This window comes from Podarcis tiliguerta (assembly GCF_965153285.1).
Source record: "Podarcis tiliguerta genome assembly, chromosome: 13".
NCBI classification, from domain to species: Eukaryota; Metazoa; Chordata; class Lepidosauria; order Squamata; family Lacertidae; genus Podarcis; species Podarcis tiliguerta.
This window is the reverse complement of record NC_139546.1, coordinates 30,009,143-30,032,929: the sequence shown is the minus strand read 5'-3', so window position 1 is coordinate 30,032,929 and position 23,787 is coordinate 30,009,143. Positions and strand designations below refer to the sequence as shown.

The following is a 23,787-nucleotide window of genomic DNA, read 5'->3' as shown; positions in this document are numbered from 1 at the left end:
CTAAGTGGTTAGACATGGGCTTCATGCACAAAATTACTTCTTTATTATGCAAATTACCTCCCCACCCCAGTGTCCACAAAATTTCCCAAAGGAAGATAATGACCTCAAAGGCAGAGTATAGCACTGTTGGCAGAATGCAGCTGCTCTGATGTCAGCTGTGATAACAATATGTTAGAGCATAAAATTTATAGAGTGAAAGATTGTGGGATTTTATTGTTTTATTTCTTGTTATATTTCTTCAGATATTCTGATTATAGTTATCAAAGGAGCTTAAGGTAGTTCACACACTTCTCCCCCCCTCCATGTTATCATCACAACTACCCTTTGGGATAGTTCAGGCAGAGAGTGAGAGTAGCACAAATTTCATGGCTGAGTGAGGAATGAAACTCTGATCTCTCATGTCCTAGTGCATTACTCTAGGCACTACGGCACAAAGTGAAATAATTTCCCATAAATATTTGTCATCCTGCATACATTTGTATAGGCTATTGCATTAGTCTACATTGTGTGGTTGTATCTTCTATTGTCAAATGTGTGGTTGGTTCTTTATTTGTAAATTACAAATAAATTATGTACTTTTAAATAAATAACTGAAAAGAAGGTAAATAGGATTTCAACTGTCTTATTGATGACAGGCCACAATGTATTTATAATGCAGCTGGATTATTTTATATGCCCCAGTGTATATATATAAATACCGTTTTAAAATAAATTTTATTTTCAGGTTTCAATTTAACAACAATAATCTTCCTTTACATTTTTATCCCTCATTTTGACTTTCCCCTCCCACTCCTTCTCTGGTAATTATACTGCACCTCCCTCTTAACATCTTTTTTATAATCATTCTATCAACTCCCCCCCCCCCCCAAATCACCTTTTAACTGCTTGGTTTTATACCAATCCTGCTAATGTATTTAACTGTTTGCAATACTTCTTTAAATCATCTACATAACTTCCCCATTCTTTACTCATGAGTCTTCCTTCTTGATTTCTTATTCTTCCCATAAGTTTTGCCATTTCTGAGTACTCCATTAATTCTGCAAGCCACTTGTTTGGGATGGTATCTTCCTTCCATCTCTGCACATGAAACATCCTAGCGGCTGTGATTGCATACATAAAGATTCTTCTGGTCTTTTGATATGTCATGTCCTATAATAGATATATAGATACTCAATCTAGTTGAAGTATGCATGGAACAAGGAATTGAGGGGATGCTCATGAAATTTGCAGGTTACACCAAACTGGGAGAGATAGCAAATACCTCAGAGGATACAATCAGGATTCAAAATGACCTTGACAGACTGGAAAACTGGACCATCACTTACAAAATGAATTTCAATAGGGGCCAATATAAATCAGTACATTTAGACAGGAACAATCAGATGCCCAACACTGGACTGCATTAACAGAAGTATAGTGCCCTGATCAGGGGAAGAAACAGTATAACTCTATTTTGCCTTGGTCAGACCACACCTGGAGTGCTATGACCAGTTCTGGCTGCCACAATTTATGAAGGACATTGAAAAGCTGGAATGTGTGCAGAGGAGGGTGACCAAGATGATTAAGGGTCTGGAAACCAAGCCTTATGCGCTGTTCAACAGTGAAGAAGAAAGGGATTTCATCATTTTAAAGCAGAATGAGTCAACAGTAACAGTAGCAGAGGACAGGTCATTCTTTCTGCCAGCAAAGGGGCTTTCCTGCATATTGTCATAGCCGCCGCCATTGTGTTGGGGCTTTGGACATTTTGCAGAGTGCCCTTGCAAGTAGCTATGGAGCCTGCAGAATGCCTCACAGAATCAGTGACTTAATAAGCAGGTCCCCTGGTCTTGTATGAATCTCAGAGCTGATTCTCAGGAGGTGATTATTGAGGGGCTCCATCCACTACAAGAGGGAAAGAGGAAAGGAAGGAACCCTCCTCATCACATGCCATTGGTGAAGCACCATGCTGGCTACCATAGATCTGGTGCAGACAAATTGGTGGCAGATCCAGCTTCCAAGGAGTGTATCTCCCCTCCTTCCCGCCATCTGGGAGGAATGGCACTCCTGCTGCTTACTTGCCATGTGCTACCTGCCACTTACCCAGGCAATCATGATGGTGAGGAGTGCATGGCATGCCACCCTGAGGCCACTCACTACCCTACCTTGCCTCATGGGCAGGCAAGTCCTGTTGTAACAGGAACAGAGGAAAGCAGCTCAATGAAAGAACAATCTGTGAACACATGTAAATCATCATGTTCAATTTCTGGTATCTCTTTTTAAAAAAGAAACACAGGTGCTGAGCTGGAAAAAAAAATATCTTATAGCTCTCAGAGAGTCAAAGACAGCCACACTAGAAGGCCCTGTACAGATAAAAATTGCTGTCATAACCGCTTGAGGACAATGGGGTACTACTGAGAATGAGGTGGCATTTTTTTGTGTAGCTGTTTTAGGTTATAACTGATCATGCATTCCTTGGGTCATCTGAGTGTCCTCCATTTTCTTTTCACATTTGACATTATATTGTGTAACAGTTCCTTTCTAAACTGTATTGCTACTGAGAATGAGCATCATAATTACAAACTTGATAATGCCTTGGATGGGAGGTTATCTACAATCATGTATAATGGTAACAAATTCACTGTGACAGCAGTACCAAATAAACCTGAGAGTGGTTGCAGTTCAGCTATGTTGCCTCTTCACAGGAGTAATCACATCCTGATAGGGAATGATGATATAAACCATAAATTATAAGGCTGGAAATATGAAATCATCATGACAACCCTAATGCAATTCACATTGCCAGAAGAAATTTCTAAATTTATATAAGAAGCACCACAGTGTAGAACACAGTAAACAAGCCTAGGCCTGTATTGCGATCTCTACCCTAATCATACCCACCCCCTCAATGGCAGGAATGAGGAACCTGTGGCCCTCCGAATATTACTGGACTACAACTCCCATCATCCTTCCCCATTGACCACACTTTCTGGGGATTAAAGGAATGAGGGTCCAATAACATCTGCAGAGCTACAAGTTTCCTATCCCTGCTTTATAAATCAATTCCCAGAACTAATGCTTCTGGATATAGTTTCTTTCACAATGTCACACTAATTCCAAGTGTTGCAGCTGACTAAATGAACAAAACACAGCTAATAATAATAAATGAACAAAACACAGCTAATAATAATAATAATAATAATAATTTATTTATACCCCGCCCATCTGGCTGGGTTTCCCTAGCCACTCTGAGCAGCTTCCAACAAAGTATTCAAATACAGTGGTCTGTTAAACAATAAAAGCTTCCCTAAAGAAATATGTTTTCTTCAGTTCTTCTTTTCTCTATGAGTGGAATGCCTTGGGAACCTAATTGTGAACCCTGTAATTATCTAAAATTATGGCAATCCTCTTCCTTGCCAAAGATGACATGTATTTTCAGTGACTATTCTCATAAAAAGGAATCAAGGTGAAGACAGGTACAAAACACACCTGTGTTTTTGAGACTGCAGGGTGACAGGCTGGGCAAGCAGTGCTGTTCAGAGTTTTACAGGATACAAAGTGTCACCATTGGCCAGTAGAATATAGAGACATAGTGACTGTCTGTTTTAAATGGGGGAACACTGTATACTAAAGAATTAGGTTGGAGCAGGGGATTTTGTTACAGAAGAAAAAGATTCATGCTTACAGTTGTAATGCTGATCTTGATGGTGTGCCTACTGATTGTATGGTTGGTGTTTCTTCCCCTAACTGATTCCAAGGCACCTCCCTTTACTTGCATCATGAGAGATCCCCTCCAGATCCCACATGAGTATTATCAGGAAGGTGACCTCATCATTGGCAGTATATTTTCACAATTCTTCTCCTTTTTTGACACTATATCCTTCAAGCAACACCCCAATTTAATGTTTATTGAAGATGTCATGTAAGGAAATTATCATTTTACTCCCCAAAATATTCATGGTCACACTATAATAATCAGATAGGTAGATAACAGAAAGACTGTGAATATCCAGGTTTGGTCATACTCAGATAAGAATCACTGGAATCAATGCATTTGAGATACTTTAAATCCAGTGGGTCAACTGTGAGTATAAACAATTGTTTAGGAGATCTACAGTCTACCAATTTCTTTGCCATTCACATTTCTCTATGGATTTCTAAATATCCACCTGATCTTTTTATCAGCTATACTCTGTTATATGTCATGCACTGTTCTTTTTTGTTTGTTTTTCTTCCATGTATATTTCAAGAATATATGGAATGGCACATTACTTTTAGTTCTTTTCATTTCTGGAAATTTTGTTGTCTTTTATACAATCTGATTTTTAATATGAACATGGAGGCATAAATGTTGCTTTGACACAATTTGATTTTCACAAAAGGTTGGTTGAGGGAGATTGGATTAAATGACCCTCAAGGTAACTTCCATCTCTACAATTCTTTGAGTCCAACTGTGCTTCCTTCCACATCAGACAAACAAAGCATCTTGCAATATTTAAACATAATTTGGGGACGCGGGTGGCGCTGTGGGTTAAAGCCTCAGCGCCTAGGGCTTGCCGATCGAAAGGTCGGCAGTTCGAATCCCCGCAGTGGGGTGCGCTCCCGTTGTTCAGTCCCAGCGCCTGCCAACCTAGCAGTTCGAAAGCACACCAGGGTGCAAGTAGATAAATGGGGACCGCTTACTAGCGGGAAGGTAAACGGCGTTTCCGTGTGCGGCTCTGGCTCGCCAGAGCAGCGATATCACGCTGGCCACGTAACCCGGAAGTGTCTTCGGACAGCGCTGGCCCCCGGCCTCTTTGAGTGAGATGGGCGCACAACCCTAGAGTCTGTCAAGACTGGCCCGTACGGGCAGGGGTACCTTTACCTTTACCTTTAAAAGCAGTTAAGAACACCAAGAATATTTTTGTTTAAATTCTTCATGTTTTTGAAACTTTGATTCTAAAGCGGTAGCTTTTACTGATGTGCATGTTAAATATCAGGTGCCTGTGTAAGAACAATGTAGACTTGATCTAGAATGTTGTTGTTGTCAGAATCATCCATAAATAGTAGGGTAATTCACATCATAAATTTGAATGCGATATGATGCAATGTGCCATATGCTTTCATTATAGTGTAGTGACAAAATATTATCAGCATGTCCTAGCCTTGGTGTTTGCCATGAAGGAGATTAATGAGGATCCCAAGATCTTACCAAATGTTACATTAGGATTTAATATCTATGACAGCTACTTCAATGAAAAGATGACCTACCAGACTACCATGAACCTTCTTTTTAAAGTGAAAGAAATGGTACCCAACTACAAGTGTGATACAAAGAAGAATCTGATAGCTGTCATTGGAGGACTTGACTCTGAAACCTCCCTTTGCATGGCTACCATCTTAAGCACCTATAAGATTCCTCAGGTATGTATGTGAGGCATGGAGAAGCTTGTGAGGGAAAATGAAGTGCGGCTGGTATATCTTGTTATTGTGGTATATCTTGCCTAATGATACCTGGAATACACAAGTGTAAAATAGGTTCTTCAAACTTAGCTCCAGTGCTCTTCTGGTGGTAACCTGAAAAAGAAAGGGGTAGACCCAAAGCAAGATAAATTAGAAAGGTTGATTTTATTTTATTTTTGAATTATTTTTATTAATTTTCCAAATTATTACAAATCAAACAAAATTACTATGATTTAATACAATTTCTTAAAATCAGGTTTTCTGCTCCTGTTGCAAACATATATTAATTATTTCCTCTCGTAGCTGCATCATTTCTTATTTAGTGTCCAGTTTTCAACCTTTATTCGCCATTGCATCATTCTTGCAGCTGACCACATTTTTTCTCCTTACAAACAGCGCCTCTGTTACATCTTATAAATATAAAATCCATTTCACGTGTGTAGTCCTTTATATACATTTGCATTGTTGTTTCAGACTTGGTGTGCTGGGAAAATTAATTACTATCCTCCAAGTCCGCTCTGGAGTTCTTCCTCAAATTCAGCCTCTCGCCAGATCTATTTGACAATTGTTCATTCTCTGCATTATTCCACTACACTCCTGGTCCAGTCCAAAGATAACTTTAAATAATGTTCATTCAACCTTGGTCAAGGGGGGGGGGCATAATAAAACCTTGTTAAATTCCTTGTTGAGCATAAATCAAAAGCCTCCCCCCTCTTTTCTACGATAACATACAGAATAACATAGCCGTGGGTACACACATCTCTTTCATTTTGCAGCGAAGGACAAGACAAGACCATTTTAAAACCATAAGAAAGCACACAACACCTTGTCCTCCCTCTTCCTTTCCTGGCTGTTTTTAGGATTCTCAAGCTTCAAAGAAAACATTCAGATACCTTCAAAGAGCCAAGCCCAGTCCTTTCGGCAGCTGATTGATTGCAGCTCATTGGCATATGCCGGTCCAGAAGCACCTTTTGATTAACGCCAATATTCCAGATTAAGGAGGAACCAAGCACAAATCAGACCAGAGATGGAGGCTCATTCATGGCAAGGACACACTCCCAGGTCGCACCCATTCTGCCCTTCAAGTTGCCAGAAATGGGCTTGAGCGACACAGCGAGATGCAGTGAACCCAGACCCCACTGGGGAACATTGCCAGGATTTTTGCCTGATAAATCCTGACTTTCCCCTGCCAGAACTTCCCTGCTGCCCATGGAGGGAAGCGAGGAACAACCACTATTGTGACATAGCTGGAAACCTAGAAAGGTTGATTTTAATCAAAGCAAGGTGACTACCAACCCTAAAGTCCAAGTCAATACATTAGTGATATGAAGGCATGAAGAAAGCCTATGGACCAACAATCAGGAAAACTGCAGTGCTGAAAAGCATATTGCAGCAAGCAGATAACGCAATGGGCACAGCACTATCAAGAACTATACTGGCAAAAAAACATGGCTCTGAAACAGCAATCAACAGTGTCCAGACTCTGCCTGTTTTGGAAGAACCGGGTGCCCCCCCCCCCTTCTTGAGCTGCAGAATGCCATCAACTCCCAGACATGTGGTAAAGCCCCAAGCAGGACAGAATCCCATCAGAAGTGCTGGAAGTCCACTTCAATTTATCCCTCATAACACACCACCACCGTCTCCTCTTGCAGTGTTGAGAGCAGTGGAGGATTCTGGGAAGGAACCGTGCAGAAGATCCAGGGTGGAGACACCGTCAGCTAAGACACTCATTGCCAGCAGTTCAGGGAGTTTGGCTACTAGGAGGCCAAGGGACCTTGAGAGGCTTGCAGCTGACTGCACAGTCTCTGCTATCAGTGGCTGAAGCCAAAAAGGCACACCAAGGCCAGGATGCTGGACCTGGTGGTCCTAGAGCAGTTCCTGGCCATCCTCCCCCCAGAGATGGGGAGCTGAGTCAGGGAGTGCAGAGTGAAGATCAGCTCCCAGGCAGTGGCCCTGGTGGAAGGTCTCCTCCTGAGCCAGGGAGAGGACAGAAAGCAGGAAGAGGAGAAGCGGGTGAACGAGAGAGCAAAACAGCAGAAAACATGACCAAGAAAATCTTGAAATCCCTATCAATTTTGTACAATTCTCCTGTAACCATTGAATGCCCCATTCCTAATGGCTCTTCCCCTTATTTATGCTGAAAATCATGTGGCATTTAGTTTATTTTTTTAGTTGCTAACAGTGTTTTATCGATTGTATTTTTATGCTGTGAACCACCCTGAGATCTAAGGTAACTGCAATGATTGAAACAGCTACCATGGAATCTCACTGCTGAGTATTGTGGGGAAAGCCTTTGCCAATGTAGTTCCCAATAGGCTGCAGTCACTCACTGACAGGGTCTATCCTGAATTACAGATGTGGCTTTAGAGCTCAGAAGTCAACAATCAACAGTGTCTTTCTCACTGTGTCAGCATAAGGAGAAATGCTAAAATCTGAGACAACTTATAAAGTTGTACATCAACTTTATAAACTTGATGAAGGCCTTTGAAGTTGTCAGCTGGACATACTGATAGGATTCCACCTAAGCATCACAAGATGATTGTGTCCTTCCATGAAAACCGGTGTGACATTGTCCGGTATGGCCACTCATCCTAAGATGTCTTCCCTATAAAGAGTGGTGTGAAATAAGGCTGTGTTCTGGCATATGTTTTCAGTTTAACTAAAGATGTGAACTTTCATTCAAGGAGTGAAAGAGGTCTGTTCAATTTTACATGTCTCTGCACAAAGACAAAAGAGTGACATATGTTGATGTATGAGGGAATTTCTACATTATACCCTCACAGAAAGCACATTACATTTCTGATATGTTTTCAGCAATAGATTCTTATTATATTGTATTTTATTTTCCCTTTTCTTTCTTCTTTTCTTTTCTTGTAGGTCTCTTATTTCTTATTTGGTCCTTCTCAGAGTATGAAAACCCAGTTCCCTTTCAACTACCGTGTGGTTCCTAATGAAGAGTATCAGTATCATTTGATTACCCAATTACTTCTGCATTTCCAGTGGACATGGGTTGGGATTGTTACATCAGGCAATGATAAAGGAGAGAATTTTGTGCAGACGTTGGTTCCAAAGCTTTCCCAGAATGGCATCTGTTTGGCTTTCACTGACAGAATGCCATCCCAGACAGACTTTTCCAACTTGCTTAATGAGTACCAGACAACAGGAGACATGGCCTGCTTTCTTAAAAAGCAAACAGCAAAAGCAGTAATTGTATTTGCAGAAACTTTGTCTGTATTTCGTTTTATATTCTTGCTGTATCAAATACAAACAGCAAATATGGTAGAGACATCTCTAGGGAGAGTATGGATCTTGACAGCTCAATGGGACTTTCCAGCACTACAGTTTAACAGAAACTGGAGTATAGAAGTCTTTCAGGGAGCCTTGTCTTTTGCTGTTCATACCAATCAGATAGAGGAATTTCAACATTTCCTTCAGTCTTTAAATCCTTACTCACTCAGTGGAGACAGTTTTATCAAGGACTTTTGGCAGCAGGCCTTTGACTGCTTACTTGTGGATTCCCAGGAGTTTGTAGAGAGCAATGGAACTTGCACTGGTCAGGAAAAGCTGGAGAGCCTTCCAGGACCATTTTTTGAAATGAGCATGACTCCCCAAAGCTACAGTATATACAACGCTGCCTACGTATTAGCCCATGCTTTACATGCAATGTATGCATTGAATCTGAAGCACAAAGCAGTGGCAGCACTTCCAAACTCACAACCATGGCAGGTAATTTTTAATTAACCAAAGGATTTTGATAGTCATGAGAAAATGTGTAATACCAGGGCCAGCCCACCTGCCTGCCCATAATGCGGACTGAAGCAGCTCCCTCAGGTGGTGGAATCCGATGGGCAGTGACTCCAGTAATTTAGGCTTTGGTGGTGGTGGTGGAGCAGCACATTGTCATTTTGTTCATTTGCTGAAATAATATAAGCTGGACCTGCACCATCACCACCATCTTCATGACCACCACCATATTCATTTTGTTCATTTCTGGAAATTGGATAGGCTGGCCATGCACCATTATCATCACCACCATCAACAATTAAAAGCTTATTAAACCAGGGCTTCCTTCGGATATCTACATCAACTTATATGATTTTTAAACTCTTTGACATCTGACAGGAGGGTATTCCACAGGGTGGGTGTGACTATCAAGAGGTCATTTTGCCTGTTTCTTGTAATTTCACTTATCTCAGTGAGAGAACTACCAGAAGGCCTGTGGAGATGGACCTCAGTGCCTGGGTTAACAATGGGGATGGAGACGCTTCTTCAGATATACAGGGCCAAAGCCGTTTAGGGCTTTGAACATCAAAATAAACACTTTGAATTGTGCTTGAAAATGTACATTAAAATGTCATTAAAGTTTAGAGGCGTCTAGCATGAAAATCCCTGATCCTAATCACCAGTAATTTGGCAGGTGTGCCAACTCTGGGAGGGCTACTGTACCTTCAAATTCTATCCCTTTTTTGTTAAAAGGAAATTCTATATAATTTATGATTTCCCAGAAGTGAATGGAGCAAGGCAAAATGAAGCAGATGCCCCATTTCCTGAGTCAAATTGAGGTGTCTCTAAATCAGCTACATTACAAAGCACTGAGTCAGTGTCTGAATTGAATCTTCTCATTGGCATATACTTTAAATTGTAACTATTGCCTTTATCTTGTTTTTAAATAGTCTTGTAGAGCCTGGTGGATGGAAAGGTGGAATATAGTTATCATCAAAACAAAGAAAGAAACAATGATGGAGTAAAAAAATTCTTATTGTCTTTTCTCTATTTTTCTTCTTCTTAAAAACTGATTTTACATCTTCAAATTTAGCTTCATCACTTCTTGAGGAGAATCTTTTTTAATAACAGCATTGGTGGCCAGGTGTCTCTGAATGAAAAAGGTGAATTAGAAAGTGGATTTGATATTATAAACTGGGTTACTTTCCCAAATCGATCTTTCATGAAGGTGAAAGTAGGGAGGATGGATCCATGGGGAGGCAGACAGTTCACCATTAATGAGGAGATCATCACTTGGCACAAAGTGTTTAAGCAGGTAGGGCCTGAATTTTGGTTTCAGGTAAAAAATATCAGTGGATATTCTAGTAGGTATCCCCAAGGTATTTATTCATCTCTTTATTTGCCAGATTTATATCCAATCATTTAGGGCTTTAAGATTCTTTACAAATATATCTGAAAATAGTATCTCATACATATGTATGAAAAAATTCCAGTGTAGAACACATTGCCACCCTCACTTTCACCTAATCGATTTCTAGCTACCTTTTAAAATTTTAGGTAGATCTCTGTGGAGTGTACATAGCACCAGCAGTCAACACTGAGCACAGCAAAAGTTGTGAACTATTGGTATGCAATAGAGTATTATTTTGCCAAATATTATGTCATTATTGTCAAATTATGTAGGACCTGGAATCAAGTTTGGGGCTGCCGTTCTAGGGACCATTCTTCCCATATGAGAAGATGACTTGTGCCCAACTGTATATGATGTTAATGGATTGAATGCAACTAAGATACCTATTTTTAAAACTGTAGTAGAGGTAATACGTGTTCTGAGGAGCCATGCGGCAGGGGGATGAGTGCAAAAAGAGAGTCTGTATCAGTCCAGAGCACCCCTGTTTGTTTGTTCTGTGCTGTTTTTGATTAAGCTGCAGTGTTGAACAGCTGCATTAAAACTGCATTAAAAAGCTTGAGCAAATGCATTTATTCTTTAAAAAATAAATTGAAATATATTTTCTTTAAGGCAGTCATTTATAACTTATTTTTTAAAGATGCGAACAGCCTTGAAATAGTTATGAAGTGTTAAAGCTAGAGATAACTAAAGTGGAAATATATGGAATAGTTCATGTTTAATTTGTCCCTTATCATATTATGCACTAGACTTCTTTCAGGCATCAATGGAGCCATCGTAAGAACTGTGATTCTTTGTGCATTGTGCATTGTAGGAGCAGTTATCTTGACCCAGAAAGGCTGAACTTGTGTTACATCCAACCCACCCCCAACCTCTGATGCCATTACTTTCCATGTGACTGATCCATTGAAATCAGTATACACAACAGCTGTGCACCAGCTAAAAGATTAATCTGTTCTCCATGAAAGAGAAATATTGCTTCACTGAATCCCATGTGGGAAGGGCGGTGGTGGTCAAATGAGGTTATTGATCCCAATTAAAGTAGAGGTTATTGATCTCCACTAAAGTGTTGGGTGGGGAAAATGTCACGGCGCCGTTAAAACCCTATTATTCTAAGAATCATTGATACAACTTGTTTTCTGACTACCTCATGGAATCTGGGGATTATAGCCTCTTTGTGCTGGAATAAATCTCTCCCTGCAGAAGAGCCATAACACATTGGTAACATAGCTGTTTTGCATGCATGCAGAAGACAATATTGAGCTAATTGGATCAAAGTAGAGGGCAGTTTCCTATGCTTCCTTCCTATGTTTCTGCTGCAAGGAGATAACGGTGGTGGTAAAACCAAAAGTAAAATATACTCATGCAGGAAAAATGCAGCACTTGCTGAAGAGGGTGGCAACATTTGGCACCCTAGTACCAGAATGAATCAGGTCAACAGAGAGTTCATGATCCAACTCAAGAGACCTTTAATTTGGGCATGAGGAAATCTCATTCAAAACACCCCTACTTGCCTTATAATTTTGGTAACACAGATCCACTTGATGCACCCGATTAGATGTATTAGCCATTTCTTTTTTTGCATTTCTGAATAGATACCACCTTCTTCTGTGTGTAATAACATGTGTCATCCAGGGTTTGTGAGAAAAAAGAAGGAGGGGGAGCCATTCTGTTGCTACGATTGTGACGCATGTGCAGAAGGGAAGATTTCTAACCCAAATGGCAAGTATCAACCATGTTGTCATATGCGCATCATTTTCTCTTCACCTCCATGGCTCAGTTAAGTTTGTGTGGACTTGGATAATTGAGTTTGCAATGTTAAACTTTGTATATGTTTATTGTAATTTTATAGGCCTAACACCATATGTGCATGTGGAATGCCCTTTCTGCATGATTGTGAAGATTGTGCTTCCAGAATTCCTTCTCATTCAGACATTTACCTATGTGCTAGTTTCATTGAATTGATTTGTGATTGTGCCTTTTCATCCACAGAGATGGACAAATGTATAAACTGCCCAGAAGATCAGTATCCAAATGAAGAGCAAGATGGATGTCTCCCCAAGATGTTACACTTTCTGTCTTACGATGAAAAGTTGAGCATCACTTTAGCTTTCATGGCATTTTCATTTGCTGTGATCACAGCTTTGATGCTATCAATATTCATAAAATACCAGAAAACTCCCATTGTCAAAGCCAACAATCGTGGCCTCACGTTTACTCTGCTCATTGCCCTCTTGCTTTGCTTCCTCTGCTCCTTGCTGTTCTTTGGAAGGCCTCAGACAGTGACCTGCCTTCTAAGGCAAACAACTTTTGGCATCATCTTCACCGTGGCTGTTTCTTCTGTGTTGGCAAAAACCATCACAGTCATTTTGGCATTCATGGCTACAAGGCCAGGATCCAGGATGAGGAACTGGGTGGGGAAAAGACTGGCAGCTTCTATTGTTTTCTCCTGCACCGTCATTCAAGGAGCTCTTTGTACTGTGTGGCTCCTTAATGCTCCTCCATTCCCACATATGGACATGGATACTATGGCTAAAGAAATTGTGGTTGAATGTAATGAAGGGTCTGTCCCTATGTTTTATTCTGTTCTTGGCTACCTGGGATTTCTGGCTCTTTTCAGCTTTGTTGTGGCTTTTCTTGCTAGGGCATTGCCCAGCACTTTCAATGAAGCCAAGTTCATCACTTTCAGTATGTTGGTGTTTTGCAGTGTGTGGGTCTCTTTTGTGCCAACTTACCTGAGCACAAAGGGAAAATACATGGTGGCTGTGGAGATCTTCTCCATCTTAGCCTCTAGTGCTGGATTATTGGGCTGTATCTTTTTTCCTAAATGTTATATAATTGTCATGAAGCCTGAGCTGAACAACAAGAAGTACCTCGCAAAGAGAAATAAGTAGAAGTTATTAGCTTGGGTCATATATTTCTTCTGAGATATTGATGTGACTTCCTGTTTGCTGGTTTTTCTCCTGCTGATCCAGGGCTGTCTCCACCTGACTTGTGCAGGGGTCCATTGGACACATAACAGAACTACAGAGATACAGTGGTACGTCAGGTTAAGTACTTAATTTGTTTCAGAGGTCTGTACTTAACCTGAATCTGTTCTTAACCTGAAGCACCACTTTAGCTAATGGGGCCTTTTGCTGCTGCTGCGCTGCTGGAGCACGATTTCTGTTCTCATCCTGAAGAAAAGTTCTTAACCTGAAGCACTATTTCTGGGTTAGCGGAGTCTGTAACCTGAAGCCTATGTAACCTGAAGCATATGTAACCTGAGGTACCACTGTATAGGCAATATTCCCTCAATGTATCTTTTGAAATCATTTTATATATTTATTTATTTAAAAACTGAATTTCTAAAACACCTGCTTAACACTTGAAATGGCAGGTAGAATGAAACAAATATCTGATGAATTTTTTGTGAGTGTGAACGAGCATAACCGTTTCTGGTTTTCTTTGAGATTAGTTTCACTTTAAATTTAGGTTTCCACAAGTGCCATGCGAGTTGGCTGTTATATGGCAAAGTTACAGGCATGAGAAAAGCACCTGACTCTCCCAGTTGATGAATAGAAATGGAGAAAGGAAACTTTGCACCACCCATCCCATGCCGTCATCTGTGCGGGAAGAGGATATGAACAGATTTATAATGTCTAAATGCTTGGTATTAGCAGAGAGGTGCACAATATTTGTAAAGGAACAGCAGCAGATCAAATAATTCACACAGGTTAAGGCTCATGTTTAATGAAAAAGACCCCAAAGCCTAGGGTTAAAAAAAGATCTTCCCTAGAAGCCTTGGACAGTTGCTGTCATAGTAGATAGAACTGCTTGCATTGTATGGATGCCAAGAGTGCCAGTTTGGCCCTGTGACTGTGGGTGCCTGGGGCTGTGAGTACCATGCAACATGCATGGCTCTGGCACTGAAACTTGTGAGTTTCAGGCCCCTTCATGGGAATTTTGTGGGTGCTTGGGCACCCAGAGCGTCAGGGAATTGGTACCTATGAGGGATTCAAATAATTTCCAGTAACTTCCTGAGACATGGGATGACAACAAGGTGAACACAATCATTAGAACAGAGTGGAAAACAAACTAACAATTGCTTGAACTATGCATATGGTTAACAACCATTCAGAGAAAGCGGTTGCTATAAATGGTGCAAGGATATTTGCACTGCAGGCCACACAGGTATGTTTCCATGTACACGGGACCATCACACACTTACATAGAATGATTATATAATCCTTGGAATATAAAATGTGATTAATGAAATCCTCATAAAAATCCCTCATGTAATATCAAAATGACAAAGGAAGTTTCTTAATATATATTACAAGCAGCCAGAAGATTGAACAATTGTAAGTCTATGCATCCGAACAGAGAAAAGACATTTGTACATCCATTTCTACCCCAAGTCTTTCCACTTTCTCCAGTGCAATAACAGAAAACCTGTGGCCCTTCAGATATTAATGGACTACAGCACCTGTCTTCCCTCACCATTGGCCACATAGGTCATACTGATTGGGGCTGAAGTGACTGGAGTCCAACAACTTTCAGAGCATTCCTCATCCCTACTCTATGGTTTACGCCACAGGCCTAATTCTTCTGGGAGCATTTTCTTGCTCAGTATCACAGTAAGCCCAGGTGTTGATCCTGAATTAATAAACAAAAAGATGTGTGATGACACTTACAGATACACTTTCTTCATTTGCTCTGTCCCTTGTGAGCAGAATGCTTTGGGGTATCTAATTGTGATCTCTGCAATTATGTAAAATTATGGTGATCTGCCTTCTAGCCAAGGATGGCATGGCTTTTTTAGTGACCACTCTCACAATAAGCAGCCATGTGCCTGGCTTTTTCAGACTGCAGAGTGACAGATTGGACAAACTAGGCTGCTAGGGTTTTACAGGCCATAAAGTATCACTTTTGGCTAGCAGAACAGGAATACTCAGGGACCACTTGCTGTAAATTGATTGGACACTTATGAATTAGATCGGAGGAGTGGATTTTGCTGCACCCTGAGTGGTGCAATGCTGATTTTGTTGCTGTCGCTACTGGTTGTATGGTTGGTGTTTCTTCCCCAACTGATTGCAAGGCAACTCCCTTTACTTGCAGCATGACTGATCCCCGTTGGGAATTTTCCCCATTGAAGATTCCCTGAAGTTTCCGCATTGAACTCTTTGATCCTTGGTTTTCAAACGTTTCAGGAGTCAAACAGACTTCTGGAATGCATTACATTTTTAAAAAGAGGTTCCACTGTACAGTGGTACCTCGGGTTACATACCCTTCAGGTTATATACACTTCAGGTTACAGACTCCACTAACCCAGAAATAATACCTCGGGTTAAGAACTTTGCTTCAGGATGAGAACAGAAATCACGCAGCAGTGGCATGGTGGCAGCGGGAGGCCCCATTAGCTAAAGTGGGGCTTCAGGTTAGAACAGTTTTAGGTTAAGAACGGACCTCCGGAACAAATTAAGTACGTAACCAGAGGTACCACTGTATAATGTTAACAATCTCACTGTGCCAGCAGTACCAGCAGTGCCAGAAGAAATTTCTGAATTTATATTAGAAGCCCCCCAGTGTAGAACACTGTAAACAAGCCTAGGTCTGTATTGCAATCTCTACCCTAATCATGTCCACCACTTCAATGGTAGGGATGAGGAACCTGTGGCCCTCCCAATATTACTGGATTACAACTCCCATCATCCTTCACCATTGACCACACTCTCTGGCGATAAAAGGAATAAGAGTCTAATACATCTACAGAGCTACAAGTTTCCTACCCCTGCTTTATAATCTAATCCCCAGAACTAATGCTTCTGGATATAGTTTCTTTCACAATGTCACACTAAGTTCAAGTGTTGCAGCTGACTCAGTGAATGAAAATTATGAGATCACATGTAATAAATAAGTTTTCTTCAGTTGTTCTGTTCTCTATGAGCAGAATGCCTTGGGGACCTAATTGTGAACAATGCAATTATGTAAAAGTATGGCAAACCTCTTCCTTGCCAATGACGGCATGTATTTTCAGTGACAACTCTCATAAAAAGCAATCGTGTTGAAAACAAATATGAAAAGTGCCTGTGTTTTTCAGACTGCAGGATGGCAGACTGGACAAGCAGTGCTGCTGGGAGTTTTATAGGATGCAAAGTGTCATCATTGACTAGTAGAATATAGAGACATTGTGACTGTGTGCTCTAAATCGGGGAACATTGTATGCTAAAGAAGTAGGTTGGAGCAGTGGATTTTGTTACAGAAGAAAGAGATTCACACTTACAGTTGTAATGCTGATCTTGTTGGTGTGCCTACTGATTGTATGGTTGGTGTTTCTTCCCCTAACTGATTCCAAGGCACCTCCCTTTACTTGCAACATGAGAGATGCCCTCCAGATCCCACATGAGTATTATCAGCAAGGTGACCTCATCATTGGCAGTATATTTTCACAATTCTTCTCCTTTTTTGACACTATATCCTTCAAGCAACACCCCAGTTTAAGGTTTATTGAAGATGTTGTGTAAGGAAATTATCATTTTACTCCCAAAAATGTTCACGTTCACATTATAATAATCACATAGGTAGATAACAGGAAGACTGTGAATATCCAGGTTTGGTCGTACTCAGATAAGAATCACTGGAATCAATGCATTTGAGAAACTTTAATTCCAGTGGGTCTACTGTGAGTATAAGCAGTTTTTAGGAGTCTACCAATTTCTTTGCCATTCACATTTCTCTATGGATTTCTAAATATCCACCTGGCCTTCTTAACAGCTATGCTCTGTTATATGTCATATACTCTTCTCTCTTTTTTTGTTTCTTCCATGTATATTTCAAAAATATATGGAATGGCATAACTTAACTTTTAGTTTTTTCATTTCTGGAAATTTTGTTGTCTTTTATACAATCTGATTTTTAATATGAACATGGAGGCAGAACTGATTGAAGGATACTTTGACACAATTCAACCTTCACAAAAGGTTGGCAAGTTCTGTCTTGTGGGGGGTTGGATTAAATGACCCTCTCAGTCTCTTCTGCCTCTACAATTCTATGGGTCTAATTGTACTTCCTTTCACATCAGGCAAACAAAGAATTTTGCAATATTTAAACATAATGAAAAGCAATTAAAAACACCCTAAATATTTTTGTTTAAATTCTTCATGTTTTTAAAACTTTAATTCTAATGAGGTATCTTTTACTGATGTGCATGCTAAATATCAGGTGCCTGTGTAAGGACTATGTAGACTTGACCCGCAGATAATGAGTTCTAGAATGTTGTTGTTTTCAGAATCATCCATAAATAGCAGGGTGATTCACAACATATACATATGATATTTATGTGATAGGATGCAATGTTCCATATGCTTTCATTACAGTGTAGTGACAAAATATTATCAGCATGTCCTAGCCTTGGTGTTTGCAGTGAAGGAGATTAATGAGGATCCCAAGATCTTACCAAATGTTACATTAGGATTTAATATCTATGACAGCTACTTCAATAAAAAGATGACCTACCAGACTACCATGAACCTTGTTTTTAAAGTGAAGGAAATGATACCAAACTACAATTGTGATATAAAGAAGAATCTGATAGCTGTCATTGGGGGACTTGACTCTGAAACCTCCCTTTGCATGGCTACCATCTTAAGCACCTATAAGATCCCTCAGGTATGTATGTGAGGAAGAGAGAAGCTTGTGAGGGAAAATGGAGTGCCGGGGGTGGGATGACTCATGGTGGTATATCTTGCCTAATGATACTTGGAACGTACAAGTAAAATACACATAAGTTGGTAGACATTTTTGTCTGCCTGGGTCCATCATAACCAGTAACCTCTTAATCAATGATGATCTGAACAATCATATTGAAAGAGGACTGCTTGAAGATGAGCTACTGTAGAGTATCATGTCCAATGTTTTACGTAGAAGCACTTTCAGGGTTCCCAGCATTGCAAGATGGAAAACCTTTACTAGCCGTAGTGAAGTAATGTGGATAAATGAGTTCCAAACCCTAAAAAATGAGAGAAACTGATGTGTGAGGGAAATTTTTATATTTCTACATTATACCCTGACAGAAAGCATATTAAATTTCTGATCTGTTTTCAGTAATAGATTTTTATGCTTTGCTTTGCTTTGCTTTGCTTTTTGCTTTGCTTTGCTTTGCTTTGCTTTGCTTTGCTTTGCTTTGCTTTGCTTTGCTTTGCTTTGCTTTGCTTTGCTTTGCTTTGCTTTGCTTTGCTTTGCTTGTAGGTCTCTTATTTCTTATTTGGTCCTTCTCAGAGTATGAAAACCGAGTTCCCTTTCAACTACCGTGTGGTTCCCAATGAAGAGTATCAGTACCATTTGATTACCCAATTACTTCTGCATTTCCAGTGGACATGGGTTGGCATCGTTACATCGGGCAATGATAAAGGAGAGAATTTTGTGCAGACCTTGGTTCCAAAGCTTTCCCAGAATGGCATCTGTTTAGCTTTTACTGACAGAATGCCATCCCTTACAGACTTTTCTGAATTACTTAATGAGGACCGTACAAGAGGGGATATGGCATTCTGTCTTAAAAACCAAAAAGCAAAAGCAGTAATTGTATTTGCAGAAACTTTATCTATACTTCATTTGATATTCTTGCTGTATCAAATACAAACAGCAAATATGGTAGAGACATCTCTAGGGAGAGTATGGATCTTGACAGCTGAATGGGACTTTCCAGCAGTACAGTTGTACAGAAACTGGAGTATAGAAGTCTTTCAGGGAGCCTTGTCTTTTGCTGTTCATACCAATCAGATAGAGGAATTTCAACATTTCCTTCAGTCTTTAAATCCTTACTCACTCAGTGGAGACAGTTTTATCAAGGACTTCTGGGAGCAGGCCTTTGACTGCTTACTTGTGGATTCCCAGGAGTCTGTAGAGAGCAATGGAACTTGCACAGGCCAGGAAAAGCTGGAGAGCCTTCCAGGACCATTTTTTGAAATGAGCATGACTCCCCAAAGCTACAGTATATACAACGCTGCCTACGTGTTAGCCCATGCTTTACATGCAATGTATGCATTGAATCTGAAGCACAAAGCAGTGGCAGCACTTCCAAACTCACAACCATGGCAGGTAATTTTTAATTAAGCAAAGCATTTTGACAGTGATGAGAAAATGTGTAACACATGGCTGGCCTGAAGCAACCAACTCTGGTGGTTGAATCCTATGGGGCAGCAGCCCTGCGGGCACCACCCCACTTTTACCACTGTTGCAAGACCCCAGTAAGTGAGGCTTTGGTGGACGATGTGGTCGGGCGCCACATGCTCATTTTGCCTCAGATGGCAAAATGAGATGGGCTGACCTTGGGTAATTATTAATTAACCAAAGCATTTCGACAATCAGGAGAAGTTGGGTAATATCAGGGCCTGCCAGCCCATAAAGCGGACTTAAGCAGCTCCCTTAGGTGGTGAAATCTGATGGGGCAGTGACTCCAGTAAGCTAGGCTTTGATGGTGGTGGTGTTGGAGCAGCACATTCTGATTTTGTACATTTCAGGAAATAGGATAGGATGGTCTTGCACCATTATCCTCACCACCACCACCACCAGAATATATTTCTTATATCCCACCCTTCTGACTGGGTTATCCCACCAGCTCTGGGCATCTTCCAACTAGAATAACGAGGGGGCGGCACATCAGCCATTATAAGCTTATCAAAATAGGGCTTCCTTCAGACGTCTACATCAACTTATGTGGTTTTAAAACTCTTTGACGTATGAAAGGAGGGTGTTCCACAAGGTGGGTGTGACTACCGAAAAGTCATTCTGTCTTCTTTGGATTTGATATCCCGCTTTATTGTTCCTTGTAATTTCACTTCTGGTAATGAGGGAACTACCAGAAGGCCTTCGTAGGTGGACCTTGGTGGCTGGGTGAACAATGAGAGTGGAGAAACTCCTTCAGGTATACAGGGCAAAAGCTGTTTAGGATTTTAAAGGTCAAATCAAACATTTTGAATGGTGCTTGAAAATGTACATTAAAATGTGGTTAAAGTTTAGAGGTGTCTAGCATGAAAATCCCTAGTCCTGATCATCTGTAATTTGGCAGGTTTGCCAACTATTATACCTTCAAATGCCATCTTTTTATTTGTTAAAAGGAAATTCTATAGATTTTATAATTTCCCAGAAGTGAATGGAGGGAGGCAAAATGAAGCAGATGCCCCCATTTCCTCAGTCAAATTGAGAATTCGCCAAATCAGCCACATTGCAAAGCACTGAGTCAGGGTCTGAAATAAAGCTTCTCTTTTTGTCCTATTCTCTTTTTTTGCAATTCATCGTTATTGGTTCCTTTTGACAAAAGAACTGAATCTTCTCATTGGCATGTACTTTTATCTGCAACTATTGCCTTTATATTGTTTTTAATTAGTTTTGTAGAGCCTGATGGATGGAAAGGTGGAATATAGTTATGATGAAAACAAAGAAACAATGATGGATTAAAAAAAACACCTTATTGTCTTTTCTCTATTTTTCTTAAATTGATTTTACTTTTTCAAATTTAGCTTCATCACTTCTTGAGGAGAATCTTTTTTAATAACAGCATTGGTGACCTAGTGTCTTTGAATGAGAAAGGTGAATTAGAAAGTGGATTTGATATTATAAACTGGGTTACTTTCCCAAATGGATCTTTCATGAAGGTGAAAGTAGGGAGGATGGATCCATGGGGAGGCAGACAGTTCACCATTAACGAGGAGATCATCACATGGCACAAAGTGTTTAAGCAGGTAGGGCCTGAATTTTGGTTTCAGGTACAAAATATCAGTGAATATCCTAGTAGGTATCCTCAATGTATTTATTCAACTATTTATTTGCCAGTTTTATATCCAATCATTTGGGGCTTTAAGATGCTTTACAAATGTATTTCAAAATAGTATATCTTACATACAGATGAAAAATTTCTAGTGTAGAATACATTGCCACCCTTACTCAAAGTACTTTTGGTATGAAATAGAGTATTATTTTGCAAAATATTATGTCATTTTTCTGAATTATGTAGGACCTGGAATCAAGGAAGTTTGGGCCTGCCCGTTCTAGGGACCATTCTTCCCATATGAGAAGATTCAACTGCATTGAAATAGTTACGAATTGTCAAAGCTAGTAATAACTAAAGTGGAAATATATGTAATAGTTCGTGTTTAATTTGTCCCTTGTCCCTTGTCATATAACGCACTAGACTTTTGTGGGGCATCAATGGAGCTATCATAGTGATTCTTTGTGCATTGTCCATTGTAGGAGTAGATATCTTGACCCAGAAAGGCTGAACTTGTTTTGCTTGCAAGCCATCCCCAGCCTCTGATGCCATTACTTTCCATGTGACTGATTGATGGAGATCAGTATATACAACAACTATTAATCGTGTATCTGTGTTTTGCAGATACAGCCTGTTCTCCATTAAAATCATTATACACAATAGCTGTGCACGAGCTAAAAGATAAATCTTGTACAGTGGAACCTTGGTTGTCGAATGCAGTTCATTCTGGAAGACTATTTGACTTCTGACACATCTGGCAACTGAAGCGCAAAGGGCGAATGTCCATTTCAATAGAGAAAATTGAAAAACACACTGTAGAAGCCATTTTACTTCCAAAGCGAGTTTGAAAATGGAAGCAATTACCTCCAGGTTTTCTGCATTCAAAAACTGAGGTTCCACTATATTTTTGAGGTACAGCCTGTTATCCATGGTAGAGAGATATTGCTTCACTGAATAACATGTGGGAACGGGTGGTCGTCAAAAGAGGTCATTGATCCTCATCAAAGTGTTCGGTGGGGAAAATGTCATGGCCCAGTGAAAACCCTGTGAATCATTGATACAACTCATGGAGCTTCTTCTTGCTGGAATAAATCTCTCCTTGGAGAAGAGTCATAAAGCAATATTGAGTCAATTGGATCAAAGTAGAGGGCAGTTTCCTATGCTTCCTTCATATGTTCCTCCTGCAAGGATATAATGGCAGTGGTAAAACCAAATGTAAAATATACCTGGGAGGGGGGGATGCAGCACTTGCTTAAAAGGGCCGCAGTTATTGGCACTCTATTACCGGAATAGAGAGTTCATGATCCAATTCAAGACACCTTTAATTTGGGCATGTGAAAATCTCATTCAGAACACCCTTATCGATGCACACCCTTAAATGTACTAGCCATTTCTTTGCTTGCATTTCTGAATAGATACCCCCCTCCTCTGTGTGTAATAACGTGTGTCATCCTGGGTTTGTGAGAAAAAAGAAGGAGGGGGAGCCATTCTGTTGCTACGATTGTGATGCATGTGCACAAGGGAAGATTTCTAACCCAAAAGGCAAGTATCAACCATGTTGTCCTATGAGCATCATTTCCTCTTGACCTCCATGGCCCAGTTAAGTTTGTGTGGATTTGGATAATTGAGTTTGCAATGTTAAACTTTGTATATGCTTATTGAAATTTTATAGACCTAGCACCACATGCTCATGTGGAATGCTCTTTCTGCATGATTGTGAACATTGCTTTTCTAGAATTCCTTCTCATTCAGACATTTGCCTATGTGCTAGTTTCATTGAATTGATTTGTGATTGTGCCTTTTCATCCACAGAGATGGACAAATGTATAAAATGTCCAGAAGATCAGTATCCAAATGAAGAGCAAGATGGATGTCTCCCCAAGATCTTACACTTTCTTTCTTATGATGGAAAGTTGAGCATCACTTTAGCTTTCATGGCATTTTCATTTGCTGTGATCACAGCTTTGATGCTATCAATATTCATTAAATACCAGAAAACTCCCATTGTCAAAGCCAACAATCGTGGCCTCACATTTACTCTGCTCCTCGCCCTCTTGCTTTGCTTCCTGTGCTCCTTGCTGTTCTTTGGAAAGCCTCATTCAGTGACCTGCCTTCTAAGGCAAACAGCTTTTGGCATCGTCTTCACTGTGGCTGTTTCTTCTGTGTTGGCAAAAACCATCACAGTGATTTTGGCATTCATGGCCACACGACCAGGATCCAGGATGAGAAACTGGGTGGGAAAAAGACTGGCAGCTTCTATTGTTTTCTCCTGCACCATCATTCAAGGAGCTCTTTGTACTGTGTGGCTCCTTACTGCTCCTCCATTCCCACATTTGGACATGGACACTTTGGCTAAAGAAATTGTGGTTGAATGTAATGAAGGGTCTGTCTCTATGTTTTATTCTGTTCTTGGGTACATGGGATTTCTGGCTCTTGTCAGCTTTGTTGTGGCTTTTCTTGCTAGGGCATTGCCCAGTACTTTTAATGAAGC

General features: G+C 40.3%; 1 protein-coding gene across 1 annotated transcript; it reads left to right on the top strand.

The window, feature by feature from the left end:
• Positions 1–5,133: 5,133 nt before the first annotated feature.
• LOC310662171 (vomeronasal type-2 receptor 26-like) lies at positions 5,134–13,443 on the top strand (the record flags this gene model as incomplete). The annotated part of the gene is made up of 5 exons (XM_083408942.1): positions 5,134–5,379; positions 8,296–9,144; positions 10,235–10,456; positions 12,145–12,271; positions 12,542–13,443. 5 exons carry the CDS (start codon positions 5,134–5,136, stop codon positions 13,441–13,443), a joined length of 2,346 nt encoding a protein of 781 aa, XP_083265068.1.
• Positions 13,444–23,787: the final 10,344 nt, after the last annotated feature.